The following is a 17,069-nucleotide window of genomic DNA, read 5'->3' as shown; positions in this document are numbered from 1 at the left end:
TAGGCCAAGAGCTAACCCAGCAGCCAGATACGCATACCTCCATCATCACCACAACAGCATGGCCGGCAAGGGCTCAAGGAGTACGTCGACGCAGGCGAAGCTCGCCAAATTTGCGTTCAACCAACATGGACAATCCCAGAATGGCGGCCGCCACTCTGCTGGAGCAACTCCTGAGACGGGTGGTACTCCCAAGGTGACCTTGGAGGACGTTATGAAAACCCTCACCGAGGTCAAAACGACGGTGGGCTCCATCTCTTCCGAGGTCACTCTGCTTCGGGCAGACTTCAAGAAAATGGCGGAGAGGGTGTCTCAAGTGGAGGTAGTTACAAAATCGCTCGTTGAGGACACCTCGGACCTGCAAGTTGCCATGGAGCGCATGGAAAGAGTCACTAAACAGTTACAGGAGAAGCTCGACGATCAGGAAGGGCGCTCCCGAAGAAACAACGTCCGCATCCTAGGCCTGCCGGAATCGGAGGGTAAAGCTGCAATGGACCTATACGTCGAGGACCTAATCAAAACCCAGCTGAAACCTAAAGGTCTATCTCACTTCTTTTCTGTTGAAAGGGCGCACCGAGTTCCTGGTGGAACGGCCAAGCCAGGCGCCACTCCAAGGCCTGTACTGGCCAGATTATTCAATTTCAGGGACAGAGACGCAATCCTACAAGCGGCAAGAGTCTCCCCACCTGTAAAAATTCAGAACTCAACTTTGGCCTTCTTTCCAGACTACACAGCGGAGGTGGCTAGGCGCAGGAAATCATTCACGGATGTGAAAAAAGCGCTGCGAGACAGAGGCCTGCAGTATTCAATGCTTTTCCCCGCCAAATTGCGCATTGTGGCCGAGGGAAAATCGTGGTTCTTTGACACGCCGGAGGTGGCTAGAGAATGGCTTGATGGATGGAGACAGGTGGGCCAGCCTCAACGCCCACGCAGGGACCGACAGCGCCAGCGCAGCGGAGGACCGACGGACCGCCCGTCAAGAAGCCCCGCGCACGAGGAAGGCGCAGCGGCACTGGACTCAGATCTTGAAAGAGACCCACTAGACTCTGGACAACCTGTTAGGGGCTGATTTGACTGGGCTGCATGAGTGACAGCATGTTGTAGCCCTTGGGACCTTGACGCTGATGGAGCTGAGTAGGGCGGGCATCGGCCGGTGCCTGTAGGGGTCTCACCAACCCCACGAGCAAGTAAGATGGATGGGGATGGGATTAAGCACTCTGCCAAGTTGGGGAAGCGGGCGGGTTTTCGTCTGTGGTGCAGGGGAGCAGGGAGGGGTTGGGGGGGGTAGTTGTAATGTTATGGTTATTGTTCTTAGTCATCACCACTTCAGTATGGAACATGGCCCTACTACAGGCCGTACACTCCTGGTACCCTAGCACAAGTCATTGCATATGTGTTACACTCCGATTCCACACGTCAATAACACTGATCATAAACCCGAATGGCCCAACAAGCTCGAGACACACCCGCTGACGGCGGCCCACCGATGACAGTGGTATCCCCCTTAAAACTGCTCACATGGAATGTTAGAGGCCTAGGAGACAAGATTAAACGGGGGTTGGTCCTCCAAACCATCAAACGTCACGGGCCTGACTTGGTGATGTTGCAAGAAACGCGCCTGGCTGGGTCTACCTGCAAAGCACTCGACAGACGTGGGTATGCCATGGCGGTACATGCGGAGTTCACTACGGGGTCCAGGGGCACTGGGATACTCCTTAAGAAGAACTCCTCATTTATGGTTGAAAGCCGCAGGATGGACGATCAGGGTCGGTTTGCGGCACTGTATGGCCAGTGGGAAGGGAGACCCCTCAACGTGGTGTCCGTGTACATCCCCCCGGCACTGCACTCTACAGCACTGCCGGCGCTGGGTCAATTTCTAGTTGACCTCCCAGAGGGTGACATGATAATTGGGGGAGACTTCAATGCCATAACAGACCCGCAGTTAGACACCTTTCCCATACGGGAACGCCAGAGGGTGACTGCCACGCTTCCTGGTTTTCTGACCGCGCTAGGCCTCACTGATGTTTGGCGTCAATTGAACCCCACAGCGACTCAATACACGCACTACTCCGCTACACACAACAGTCTCTCACGTATTGACTACCTTTTCTTTTTGGGGGTGGGACTGGGTTCGGTGGACAAACTAGAGATCCTACCCAGAGGTGTATCTGATCACTCCCCAGTGTCCCTCCACATTACGACTAAAGAGAGGAAGCGTGCCAGGCTCTATCCAATATACCCCAATTACTTACAAATCCATGGTATTAGAAAGAGACTTAAATTGGCCACATCACACTATTTTACAGAAAATGTGGGCACAGTTTCCTCACCCTCGGTACTCTGGGAGGCATACAAAACAGTCCTGCGCGGCGCAGCAATAGCGGCTATCACAGGGCACAAACGAGACTCCAGGAGTGAACTCGCTCAATTAGAATTGGCACTACACGCCGCGAACGCCGCCCACATGTCCGACCCCACCCCTGCCACTGCACATGCGCTACACCTCAGACAACAACAGCACCTGGCCCATCTTACAACGGTTACCAAGGGACACTTGGCGAACACCGCACACAGGGTATATGACGTGGGCGATAAAGCCGGGAAGATGCTGGCCTGGTTAGACAAGAGGGGTGGTTGCAACAGAGGTATTCAGAGACTATACACACAGGATGGCCAGCTGCTGACACACCCTGAACAAATAGTCCGCACCCTGGCACGCCATTATCAGGAAATATACACACCGGTTCGGGCTGTCACAGAACGGGAGGCTTAGCATCGCTCGACCACATTACTGTCCCCGCGCTTTCACAAGAAGCGCAACAGGAACTAGGCACTGACTTAACAGAAAATGAAATCCAATTGGCGATACAGTCGTTGCGATCCGGCAAGGCGCTAGGACCTAACGGGATACCCGTGGAATGGTACAAAGCGTCGGCTCCCCTGTTGAGCAAACCCCTGCTAGATATGTATGAAGAGAGTTTAGACAAGGCTGAACTCCCTCTGGACCAGCGCACAGCTACGATAGTCGCCATTCCTAAGCCAGACAAGCCGCAGACTATATGCGCCTCGTACCGACCTATCTCCTTGCTCAACGTGGAAGCAAAGATCCTAGCGAAACTCCTGGCTAGTCGCCTGATCAAGCATCTACACACCCTAATACACCCCGACCAATCAGGTTTCATGCCGCACAGAAGCACAGCACTGAATCTGCGGAGGGTACATGGAGTCCTGGCGCGAGCACATCTCCTCGGAACAGGCAGTAATCTTATCCCTGGACGCCAAAATGGCTTTCGATCTGGTGGAATGGGAGTATCTATTTGCGGTCCTTGCTCGTATGGGCTTCGGCCCGAAATATATAGCGTGGATACGGCTGCTGTACAAGTCGCCTATGGCACAGGTGGTGGCGAATGGTCACATTTCACAGACCTTCCCCCTAGGACGCGGAACCAGACAAGGGTGCCCACTATCCCCCCTACTCTTTGCGCTGGTACTGGAGCCACTGGCTATTTTGCTCAGAGCAACTCCACTGTTTCGGGGCATCGCCTGGGAGGGCGGGTGGGAAGATAAAGTATCCCTGTATGCAGATGATATGCTGATCTACATGACCAATCCCAATGAGGGTATTCCTGCCCTGTTGGCTCTGTGCGATGAGCACGGGAAAGCGTCAGGTTACACCCTGAATTGGTCCAAATCTATAATATTCGTACTTAAGGGCCAGAAACCGTTGTTGCGGGAAGACTGCCCCCTGCAAATAGCGATCGGCTCATTTAAATACCTGGGCATTTTCGTCACCACTAATGCAGCGGACTTCTACACCGCGAACTTGGTGCCACCTCTGACACGTCTACGTGCAGACGTTAAGTACTGGGCTACCCTGCCGCTATCCCTCCTTGGGCGAGCAGCGTTATATAAAATGATGGCTCTCCCTAGATTTCTCTATGTGTTAGAAAATACCCCTCATGTGGTGGCTCCACGCTACTTCCAACAAGTCGCTGCACTGGTATCTGCTCTGTTGTGGGGCAATGGCCCAGCCCGTATAGCACATGACAAATTAGTTAAGAGCTGGTATGACGGAGGGATTGCACTACCCAATCTTCAATTATATTATTGGGCATCCCAACTTAAGATAATTAATCACTGGATCCACGTCCCGCGGGATGACCCCGCATATAAGGCGGACTGGTCGCAGCTGGGGACAGACGGCATGCTCTCAGTATTGTACAATCACTCACAGGTTCGGAAATTGATTGGACCGACGTTACATACGGCAACCTTATGGCATACAGCACAATCTCGACTGGGGTGGAAGGGGAAAATCACTAGAATGACGCCGTTATGGGACACGAAATCGTTAGGAAACTTAAGGTCCAGTAGGGGCTTCGCACACTGGGATCAAATTGGGATTTCAGTGGTAGGAGACCTTTGGGATAAGGGCTCAGTGGTTGCATTCTCACAGCTACAGCAGCATTATGGTATGGGCCCCAATGAAACATTCAGGTATGTGCAAATCCGACACGCCCTACTACACGCAATTCCGCCTGACACCATACTCCCGGACTCGTCACCACTAGAGGACAGGTTACTGACGGAATTTATGGAGCAGAAGGCACTCTCTTACATACAAAAAACTGGTTAACAACCTGACAGACCCCACACAGAAACTTAGAGAGAGATGGGTTGGGGAACTAGGAGACATGGATGACACAGAATGGAATGAGGCGCTTGCGTCGCCAAGAGAAGTGGGCATCTCGGCTAGGTTCAGGTTGGTCCAGCTCAAGATACTACACCGCACCTACTACACCAGAACACTTCTACACAAGATACAGCGGGCACCACACCCCTTCTGTCTAAGAGGCTGCGGGGAGGAAGGAACTCTACTCCACACACTATGGGATTGCCCATTGATCCAAGAAGTCTGGAGACAAATTATGCGCACAGTCTCCCAAGCCCTTGAGGTGTCACTCCTGCCTGAACCCCGTAAGTGCCTGTTGAACATTTGGGACCCTACTGACCTGAACAGATATGGACAATTGTGGGTCACGTTGGCTGTGACAGTGGCCAAAAGAGACATTGCACAAAAATGGGGTGCTCCAGAATTGCCTACGGTGACTGGCTGGATTAGAAATATGGACCTCCTCATGGTGAAAGAGAGGGCGGTGTACGTATTGCGGGCCTGTCCCCGTAAATGGAATAAGGTATGGTTGCCGTGGAATAAATACAGGGGAGAACCATGTGCACCCTTACCGGAGGACGAAGACTTAGAATCAGAGGAGGAGGAAGATTAGGGGGGGGCGGACTGGTGTATGAAACTCTGATTTGTGGTGGGATGGAGCGGGAGCACGACATTACCTTTGAACAATGTCCGGATTATGTGCAATAGGTGACAACTGTCTAAGAAAGGGTACAACATTCTATTGTAGTGATGACATTAGTTAGGTTTTTGTAGAAGTGATTTTCTTTTTATTAGTTGAACTTGCTGAGAACCAATTGCTATATCATAAATGGGCAAATTACGAACTGGAACAGGGTATGGTATGTTGATAAGTGAGATTCTGTACGACACGGTTGCGTTTATTTCTTTCATATCCGTAATATGAGAATAGACTCAGAAGTCAGAATGTAATGGGAATTATCCATCTCTCTGATAAATGTTTGTAATACTGTGAAACTACTGATCAATAAGGATAATGTGAATAACTTCTTTGCCTTCTTGAAAATAAAGTTAAAAAAAAAAAAAAAACGTAGTACTGAATTTTCATGTCGGGAGGCATTTCCTGGTTTCCTGGTTTCTATTGCATGAATACTTTGGCTGAGTGGACTGCTTACGAGACGCCCGACGCGGCTGTAGGTATCCGGGTTGGTCGGTTTGAGGTGGAGGTGGGTCTCAGCGTGCGGCATGTGGCGCTGCTGTTAGCCCGCTGAAGGCGTTCTTTCTTTGGAGGCGAGACACGCTTGTGAGCTGGTACGGAGTGTATCGAGAAAGTCTGCAAGCGGGTTATTCTGGGCTGTGGTGGTTGGAAGACGAGGGGGAAGGCAGATTTCGGCGCGAGGCACTGCTCCATCCCGCTGAGAGAGGAGAAAAGGGGCGTATGGGCTGAAGCTGTGCTCAGATTACAAGAACGCCGGAAGGGGCTAATTAAAACAAGTTTCAGAGGTTCGCCTAATAGCTATCCTCCATGCACTAAGGAAAAATGCTTGAAAAATTCTCATACATTTTCAAACCTATACTTTGAAAGAAAATATACAAGTATTGTGCTCAAAGTTGACACTTTTTCTAAGAGCGACCAAAGAATCAAAATTCGTTCGGATGTATCTTAAGCCACCTTAGACAGACAGTGGGCGCTTGGAAATTATACGCAAAAATTGAGATCATTAGGTGCCACTGTCCAGATGAAGTTCCCAGCCCAACTAAGGATTATGTGGGACAATAAAACATACAATATTAGAGACGCAAAAGAAGTCAAGATACTCCTTGAACAAATTAAAGCAAAAACATAAGGGCCATACACAGTATAATTAAAGGCCTCATTCAGTAGGAGCTCAAATAGGGCAATCAGTGTTGCCCAATGACAGAAGAGAGGGTTCTCCAGGGGAGGGTGATGGGTGTGAATTCTGTTTGTTTTCTTTTTTAACACAAGTTTAAAGTGGGGAGCATTTGGGGAAAAAAACAAAAAAGAAATTGTCCGATAAGCAAGATACAGGGAAGCCAAGGTTCTCTAATATGTACCGCACGGTCGACACCAATATTAAACAGAAAGGGAGAAAGTAGAAAATACAGATGATAGTACCTGAGGGCAAAATAAAAATAATAACCTGGAATGTAAAAGGGTTGAGAGTAGGGAGAAGACGAACATTTATTTTTTTAAATCTCAAATTAATTAACTGTGATGTTATAATCTTACAAAAGACTCACCTCTTAAAATCAGAGTGGCCAGAAATAATAAAACATGAAAAGCGGGTTGAAACTTATGTTTGCACAAATCAGTCATGCTGTGTTAAAGGCGTAGCTATAATAGTAAAAAATCTGCTAAAATAAATATCCTGGAAGAACACTGTGACTCAAAAGGAAGGTGGACAGCTGCTAAGATTAAACAATAGCAAAATTAATTTGATGTAGTTGGATACTACGGTCCAAATACGGATGACCCAGCTCCCTTGCAGTCTCTATATTCTCAATGAATTACTATATCCATCCCAATTATTCTGGGCAGAGATTTTAATATATTATTAGATCCAATAAATGATAGACATCCGCCCGGTAGAGCCTCGAACCTCCCCAGAATGAGGGAATGGATGAATACATTTAAAGAATATCTGGGTCTTGTAGACATTTGGAAGAGCAAAGGAGATCACAATAATAGATTTACCTTAGATAAATTACTAAGCAAACATGTAACAAAAGTACAACATGTACCAGCCCACCTATCTGACCATTCCTTAGTCCAATTAGAACTGAACCAAAGCTGTGTACATGGTGAGATTAGATGGACGTTAGATCGCACACTCCTGGACGAAGAACAGGTCGTAGAGAAGATGAAAGTTATAACCGAGGAATATTTTAAATTCAATGCTAACGGAGAAGTCTCAACCCCAGTAGTGTGGGACGCTTATAAAGCGGTTCTTAGAGGAACTTTGATCAAATTAGCAGCAAATAGAAACAGGGAAATAAGACATATAATAAACAAATTAGAATCAGATATATTGGAATAACATAAACATTATGAAACTAACCTCGGAAATAAAACAAGAAGAAGCTAAAAAGGAAATCTCAAACAAAAAAATAGGATTTATCTAACTATTTGGAGGGAAGGGTAAGAAAAAGATGGGAAGCTAGTCGATTGTCAAATTATGAATATGGTGAAAATAGTGGGAAACTCCTAGCATGGAAATTAAAAACTGATATTAATAGGAATACAATTATGACAGTATATAGCGACCGGACGGGTGAAAAGGAATAGAGTAGGACAGAAATAGAAGATGCTTTTTTTTTCACAACTGTGTTTATTAAGGGTTTCAGGCAAATCATACATACAGTACTCCATAGCCAGGAGGACACTGCCAGTGGAAAACACATAATAGAATGCATGAACAGCCTAGACATTCAACTAACCCCCCACCCACCGTCCCGCCCCCAGCCAACAACCCCAAAAAGAAAAAAAAAAAAAAAAAAAAAAAAAACCCCGACTACCCACCCCTTATCCCACCCTAACCCAGTGCACGTGATCACCATCAGCTGCAGCATATAGTGTAAAGCACAATAGGCGTCCTGGAGCCACCTAGGCCCCGAGGTCACTGCCGGTAGGCAGTCCATCATCCAGGTCAACGGGAGGATCCAATGGCAAGTCTCTGTATTCTGCCCACTGCTTCCAGATCTTGTAATGTTTGCGGGGGCAGCCCCTGGCCTCAAACACAGGCAATTCCAGTCCCATGAGAAAATCTAGTCCCGCCCTCCATGCGCTGAGTGGGGGGGCGCGGTCACTCTTCCAAGCCTTTGCCAAATCCCGTTTGGCGACCGTCAGGCCCAACAGAAGGAGGTGACGCTTATAGATGTTACCCCCTACTTGATCCATGATATGTAAAAGACCTAGTCTGGGCGTGCGAGGAAGGTCCCATTGCAGCACCTCTGACAAGCAAGACCAAACCCCACTCCAGAATCGAGTCAGACCCACACACGACCACACAGTATGCAGCAGCGTACCGCACTCCGTCCCACAACGCAGGCATACAGGGGTGGCAATGAGGCCAGCCTTCCACAGTCTCTCTCTGGTGTAATAGGCCCGATGCAGGTACTTGAACTGTATAAATCGGAGTCTCACAGCGATGGCTGCCCCACGGGGGGACTCCAGTGCCTCCCTCCAATCATCCTCATCCAAGGGGCCAACATCTACTTCCCAGGAGGCCTTCAACGACAAGAGGGAAGAGGAGCAGTGAGTAATTAAGGTTTGATAAATTTTGGAGACTTTTTTATCCCCCAGATCCCCCATGAAGAGCTTGGCTTCAACGGGGCTAAATTCTGGGAGTTGGTCTAACCCCACTAGACTCGGCGCGAGAGCGTGACGCAGTTGTAAGTATTTAAAAAATTGGGTCTTGGGCATGTCGAATTCGGCGCTAAGGGCTTGAAAGGTTTTAAGAGTAGTCCCAGTAAGGACATGGCCTAGCGTCGAGATCCCAATAGAGTCCCATCCACTAAACCCCGACAGTGAGGCAAGTGCAGGGAGCCGGCCATTGTTCCAGAGTGGCGTTTCCGCTGTTAGGCGACCCCACCAGCCCATACGACGTAGCACCTGTCTCCAAAGCATGAACACCACCTGAGTAGCCTGCGGCAGCTTCCGCCGCCGGCTGGCCGAGTATAACAGCGTGTGGAGCGTGGCATCCCCCATAAGAAAGCGTTCCAGGGCGTATGCCGGGTCATCACGCCCACCGTACCACCACTCATTCAGAACCAGCAGATGAGAGGCTTGGTAGTAGGATAGTATGTCTGATGTAGCGAGACCGCCACAGTACGTGGACAGGAAACAAGTCCGCAGTGCCACTCTGGAGGCACCCCCTGCCCACAGGAAACGTCCCAGTACCGAATTCACGCGACGGAACCATTGTGGGTCAACCCTATATGGGAAGTTCTGAAGCTGGTAAAGGAGTCTAGGGAGGGCGACCATCTTAAAAATCGCCGACCTGCCATAGATGTTAAGGGGCATGCGAGACCAGGTCTTGACGTCCGACTGAACTCTGTCCCACACCGGCAACACATTGCGCTCCCATGCAACCGCGGCAGATTCAGACAGGAAAACTCCCAGGTATTTTAGACCACCAACCGCGACTTGCAAGGCCGAGGCCCAGGGGAACACCTCCGATCTCCCGCCCAGCACCCATAAAGTCGATTTACGCGGGTTAAGGAAGAGTCCCGACACTTCACCAAAAATACGCATTATGTCTAGGATCCGCGGGCCAGAACGGTGAAGGTCTGTCAGAAAGAAGAGGACATCGTCTGCGTATAACGCAATCCTGTCCGAGAGTCCAGCTCCCCACACAAAGCCCCGAAGTTGTGCATCAATGCGCACCCACGCGGCCAATGGTTCCATGACCAAGGCAAAAAGGTACGGGGAGAGGGGGCACCCCTGGCGAGTCCCCCTGGCAACTGGGAACTTCTCCGACACAGCCCCCGAAACACGCACCGAGGCGGTGATGTCTGTGTATAGAAGCCGGACATACGAGACAAAAATTGGACCGAGGTTGAGTCGCGGCAAAAGAGCGAAGAGATAAGTCCAACTGACTGAATCGAATGCCCTATCGATGTCCGCTAGTAGAAGCGCCGCTTGTTCTCCCGTCGCTCCCATCGCATCGACGGCCACCTGTGCGCGCCTGATATTGTGACGCGTCGCCCTACCGGGCATAAAGCCCGCTTGATCCGGGTGGACTAAATCCGCCATATACGGGAGGAGGCGGTTAGAAGATGCTTTTTAAAAAAAAATTAATTTCCTGGATGAGGAGGACTTAGTACCTTCAAGCAACAAAATTGGTTTCCATCTGAGAGAATCAAAGGTTCCAAAGTTAGGGGCGGACTTTAATGAATCTTTAAACGCGGAAATTACCATCGAAGAAGTATTATCCCCCCTCGAATTTAAGTCCCTATCGCTACAAAAGATTCAAAGTGAAATTAACAGGTTTATTTGATCCTCCAAAGGGGTGAGAATAGCATGGAGGAAACTGTGCCAGAAGAAACATCGAGGGGGGATAGCAAGCCCTGGCTTGGTTTCCTATTATAGAGCTTTCCAGTTTAAACACATCAGAATCCTTTTTAGACCTCATGCTGAATATGCCTGCTATTGGAAAGCTTTGACGGAAGAGGACTTCTGTTTATTTAAGTTAGGTCACCCCAAATACTTTATAAAGATCAAATTAAAAGTACTTTACTCAGCATACAGAACATGGTATGAAATAAGAAGAATAGTTAAGATTCCATACTACAGCCGTATTTGGAGGTCCCCTAGAACACCTAAGTGCTTAAAAGACTCTTTGCCATTGTCACTGATGGAAATAGGAGTAACAAGATGGGGACAATTGTTGGAACCTGGGGCTTTAAAAAGTTGGAATTCACTGCTGGAGTAAACTCAGGCGGAAATATCCAGGTTTAAATATTACCAATTGTTGAGCTGGTCAAAGGATCAGGAAAACATGCTATAATCTACTGAAAAATGTGAGAATGAACTGCAACGTGATTATCCATCAAAGGGAATATCAAAGTGGTATTGGCATCTGATACAAATAGATGATGATTTTACAACCCCAGACAAACTATGGAAGGAGATCTTCCCAGCACAAGATTTGCAACAGCTTAGATAAGTATCCTGCACCTTATTATGGCAAAATATAGTTTCTGCATCTCTTTGGAGAAATCCCGGGAATCAATCCACACAGCGGGCACATGTGTTGATCTGGCGTCTCTCTCTCCTTCCGATGTGGCCATAAATCTCGCGTTCATCGGAAGGAGAGGAGCGTCAGCACGTGATCTCCTCAGTTCATGGCCATAGAAATGGGACTGTAGAATTTTCCCGCCGGCAATACAGTACATAATGTTTTGCTGCAGTTATTTCAGAAGGGTGATTACGGTACATTCCTGATGAATCACAAACACACTGCATTTCTTTTTAAGGTCGGATGTTGAATCCTTACACACCTTCTTTTGATACACATGCATAATACCTGAAATGCACTATACTGTTCTGCATGGCTGTTTAATAATGAAAGGAGATGCTTGGAGAGGGCCTGTAGTGTGAGCACATAGTAAAGATGACACTAACAACACGTTTTAGAACAGGAGAGGAACTACAAACCTCCAAATCCAAGCAGAGTTTGTATGCAGTGTGCACAGGAAATACCGGTACCAGTACCAGTACATCGCTTGCCGTAATTGGCTGGTTGTTGTAAACAGGAAATGCAGTCAATCTGGTGAGCAGATACATGTGGTGGTGAAGACAGTACAGCACAGCACCAGTATCTGTACCGGTTCATACAGTACAGCACCAGTACATACAGTCAAGAACCCATCATGGCTCCAGCAGCAGCAAGAAGAAAGAAATATGAAGCCAGTTACAAACTTAAAGTTGTAAACTTTGCCATGGAACATAATAACTGTGCTGCTGCAAGACAATATGGAGTAACAGAAAAGATGGTTCGGGACTGGAAAGCAAATGAAAAAGCATTAAGGAGTATGCCAAGGGTAAGTGTGCACCCCACATTGGCCAGAACTCGAAAAACATGTAGCAGACATGGTGAATGAGCATCGCCAAAGCGGTTATGTAGTGACACAAAATAAAATAAGTTTGTTTGCACTTCAGTGGGCCAAATCTAACCCAGATCTCAGCAACAGATTTAAGGCCCCTGTATCCTGGTGTACTAGATTCTTGGGAAGGCATAATCTGGTATTGAGGCAAAAGACGAAAATTGCACAAAAATTACCTGCAGATCTTGATGCCAAAGTACATAGTTTCCATCGCTACGTAATACAGCAGCGCAATAAACATGGCTATGCGTTAAGTAGTATCGGAAATATGGATGAAACTCCAATGAATTTTGATATGGTTGCAAATAAAACTGCCCATCCAAAAGGTGAAAAAACTATTTTAATAAAAACAACAGGACATGAGAAGTCCAGTTTTCCAGTGGTACTAGCATACACAGCTGATGGCGCCAAACTGAGACCAATGATTATTTTTAAAAGAAAAACAATGGCGAAACTCAAGTTTCCTGTTGGTTGTTTTGTACATGTGAATGAAAAAGGCTGGATGGATGAAGAAGTGGTAAAGCCATGGCTTGATAATGTATGGAGCAGGCGACCAGGTGGACTTATTCAAAAACGTAGTCTACTGGTGTGGGATATGTTCAGGGCTCATTTAACTCCCAGCACCAAGCAAAGGCTGGCAAGAATAAAAACAGATGCTGCAGTTATTCCTGGAGGATTGACATCGTTGGTACAGCCACTGCATGTGTGCCTAAACAAGCCATCTAAAGATCGTATTCGAGAACAGTGGAATTAGTGGATGGTTAGTGGCGAAAAGTCATTCACAAAAGGAGGAAACATGCGTGCTCCACAGTTGGATGTTTTGTGCAAGTTTGTCATAAAAGCCTAGAATGAGATTGATGCAGAAACAGTCATCAAGTCTTTCAAGAAGTGTGGCATATCACATTCATTAGATGGTATGGAGGACGACTACTTGTGGCAAGATGAAGAGGAAGCCGAAGCAGAGACCACACCATCTGATACGGAATTAGATCCATACGATGACTGCTTTACAAATGTACCATAAGATCTCATTGATTTACTTATGATATCAGATGACAAAGAGAAGGATTTTGAAGGCTTTTAAACGGAAACTGTCACGCCAGCAAATCCTGTAAAAATAGCTTGGAGTTATGAAGTTTAATCCACTTGCACTGTTTTATGTTTACCGCACATGTTTGATGACAAACAGCCTTATGGTTTATAAGTGACTGTTTTTTATTTGATTCTAAAAAAATAATTGTGACTAAAGCAATATTGTTTATACAAACAATTGGTTTGAGTTCAGTCTTTGAGTGTGTACAATAAATGCTTAACACTGTCCTCTGATAAAGCCTTACTGCTCACCCACACTACCACAAACCGAGAATAAGGGGATCTGTACTTTTACCTCTGCCTACCCTTGGGGTTCCACTGGAGACTGTGTACACTATACCTCACTTTGGTATAGTATATACAGAGCCAGCTTCCTGCAATTGCATGTCCATCAACAAGACAGGATTGACGAGATCCAATGACACACGGTACTAAAACTACGATAACTCCAGAGACCTCCTTCACCCGCTTTCCTACTCTCTTAATGCTAGCAAGATCATGGATAGGAATTTCCTCATGAAGGTTCAAAAATAAGTGCCATAATCAGAAACATCCATTGTCTCGTATGAGAGCAACCCCACTACCGACAGTACCTCCACTTTGACTGTTCCATTCTACAGAATATATGGTAACGGGTAAACCATAGACACCAAGATGGGGCACCAACAGGACTATGCCCATATTCAAAATATATAGGAACAGGACAGTTCTTTACACTTCATGTCACGGAGGAGGGCTAGAATCACTTATAAGCCCAAAATAAATTCTCAAAATGGCTATGCAGGACTGCGTTGAAAGAGGGGTAGTCTTATATGGCGAGTATACCAAAAAACATACATTTTATCAAGAAAAGTAGGGGGGTTGTCTTATACGCCCAGTCGTCTTATACGCCAGAAAATACAGTAGCTACCAAACATTCATCCAAATAGTGGCTGGATAGAAATAGGCAGGAACTTCTGAGGAACTCCTAGGATGTTAGAATCTTCACAGACAAGAAATCTCCCTTCTTACCTATTAAGGTTAGGAGGGAGGCTACACAAGTGGTCATGACTATCATAAGATGTCTGCATACTGGGCAGGGCTTCGTAAATCATTTCTATGAACCCCCCCCCCCCCCCCAACCCCCCAACAACATGTTTGGCCAAAACCAATTCATTTCTTTGAGGAGGAACCAAGGTTTTAATGGTAGGAGGCAAGGAGCCTAGAACACAGAAGGCTGATTGCACAGATCACAGTTCACCAAGCAGGATTTTTACTTGTTTTTAATACAGGAAAAAATAAAAGGAGATTGTCCTGTGATATACCTGATGAAAGTCAATGGCTGTGTGGAGTGAGAGCATTTAAAGATAGAAGGAACACACTTTTGGGGACCTTATAAGTAAAAGAGACGGCTAACTAGATTTCATATGAAGTATCCATACCGGATGGTAACATCGTTCATGCCACTCAGGTGTTTCTTGCAATTTATATATTAGAACCAAGCGTGGAAATATGCAGCACTACCGTTCGGATTGCTACATTACACTTGCAGGACTCACCTTCATGGTGAATAAGTTAAGATACACCAAGGGGGACACTGTTCAACTCCTTTGCGAAGGCAGTTGATCCTTGAGGGAGATGGCAGGAATTGTGAGACCCTTGGCCTCAATTCAGGCAATGTTTGTGAGCTCTCTACTCTAAAACACAAAGATTTGTAACCCCCTCAAGGAGTTGAAGTGTGCACAAACTGCAGATACGTCGCAGAATGCAATCAGAACTGTTGTGGTGGGACATTTGTGTTATCTGCAAACTTTTCTGTATGCCACCTTAGCTTTTATGTATTATTGTTGGAACTGCCTTAGGAATATGTTAACTTATTTACAGTTCATACAGTGAAAAGTTATAGCATGTTTAAACACTTAGGGGCAGATTACAATAAGTAGCGCATCCCTGCATCTTAGCAGGGATGCGCCACTTATTGTGCGCCATGCCTCCGCCACCATCGATGCGCCGCATTTACAATGCGGCGCACCAATGGGCAAAAACGGCACAGATGCGTGAGGCATCTGTGCCGTAAAGGCGGCGCATTGCTGGAGTTGCGTCGCAAGCGTGACGCAGCTCCAGCAAGGCTCTGGGGGGACCTATCTTGTTAATGCTGCGTCAATCATTACGCCTGCTTCAAGCAGGCGCAGGGTTTTGACGCAGCATGGGCCCCAAAGTGACTGAGTGAATTCTTGTAGATTTCACTCAGCCACTTTTAGGAGGCGTTCCTGCGCCGGAACGCCCCCCTCCCCCGTGCAGGAACGCCTCCTTCTGGCGCAGGGCTTTACAACGTGACGCATCTCCCAGATGTGTCACGTTGTAAGTACCCCGCACCATTGTGCATCTTTTGCGCCGCCGCTGCGTCAACCGTGGCGTAAAAGGGGCGCAAGGGTCTTGTAAATCTGCCTCTAAATTTAGTCACAAAAAACCTCGCTCAAAGCAAAAGTAGATGAACTTCAGCACAAACCATCAAATATTCAAACAATTTTAAAGTTTTCACTCGGCAGTCACATAAACACCACTCTACCCTATCACATTGCTCCTTTCCCTTTTCCCCTTTAAAGATTCCTATGATTCCAAAACGGTCCTGGCAGTACAATCTATTAGGGTAAATTATTGGAATCCTCAGACCCGCCCGTTCTATATTTCATAAATTATTGGAATCCTCAGACCCGCCCATGCCTTTCTATATTTCATTTACAGTACAATTTAGTTAGAAAACATTCACAGTTGAGCCCTTCCTGGTTGGTATTAAATGCGCGTTTTTCACAACAGATAATTGTTTTATTGGTCCACTTATCAAGATTACAGGTTCAGTAAACAACATATACACACACACACACATATATATATATATATATATATATATATATATATATATGTATATATATATATATAAAACTAAATATTTACACACACACAATCATATCAAGTCGGAAGCCTTTGCATTAGGAAAAAGAACAGCATTTTACCACTTGACTTGCACTGTGAATAAAAGTTAAAAAGCATTGACATTTTAGGGACCAAAAACCCTCATTTTAAAGTCAAAGAGCAATCAACTGCAACCTTTACTGGATTGGAGGTATGTATATCCGCGCTCGGCCTGTTAAATATCACGAATACGTATAAACCTACACTCACCATGTACATCATATTGGTTGCTGGCGGATTCACATTAGAACGAAATTTGTTATGTTCGTCAATGAGCTTTTTCTGAAAATTGGAGTCGTAAATAGAAGGCACGTTTTGTGGAAGACAACGGACTAAAAGCTCTAGTAATAGCACACACGCCAACTGACGCCCCGTCTCCGCCATGCTTCCCGCGCTCTACGTATTTCTGACGTACCTTCTCTTCCGCCTCAGTCTAAGAGGGCAAGGTCCGCTTACGGCGCAGCTCGGTTCCTAAACTCCATGATGTGGAGAAAACGAGGATTATTTCGCTAAATGCTGTAGTCAAGCAAGCATTGCCAAAGGAAGAAGTGCCAGAAGGCTTGGTAGCTGTAGTGGGGGCCGCGGTATAGGATTGCGACACCCCCCATCAATCGCGCCCCCCCCCCCATTGCGCCCCAATTACAGGAGAGCACAAAGCAGGCACTCACACCTGCAAACCCTCCCGATTCCGACGGGAGACTACCGATTTCAAGGCTAGTCTCCCGTTCCGTTTCAGATTGCTATGTGT

At 46.8% G+C, this 17,069-nt stretch overlaps 1 protein-coding gene across 1 annotated transcript in view; it reads right to left on the bottom strand.

The window, feature by feature from the left end:
- The window catches only part of LOC144770300 (GLIPR1-like protein 1), a 1,263,910-nt gene extending 1,247,177 nt beyond the window's left edge, over nucleotides 1-16,733 (bottom strand). The window contains exon 1 of the mRNA XM_078654709.1: nucleotides 16,532-16,733. Within this exon, the coding sequence (XP_078510835.1) occupies nucleotides 16,532-16,705 (174 nt within the window). The 5' untranslated portion in view covers nucleotides 16,706-16,733. The remainder of the gene's footprint in view (nucleotides 1-16,531) is intronic.
- Nucleotides 16,734-17,069: the final 336 nt, after the last annotated feature.

This window comes from Lissotriton helveticus, chromosome 1_1 (genome assembly GCF_964261635.1).
Source record: "Lissotriton helveticus chromosome 1_1, aLisHel1.1, whole genome shotgun sequence".
NCBI classification, from domain to species: Eukaryota; Metazoa; Chordata; class Amphibia; order Caudata; family Salamandridae; genus Lissotriton; species Lissotriton helveticus.
Note: the sequence above shows the minus strand (reverse complement) of the source record. Positions and strands in the feature narration are given on the sequence as shown.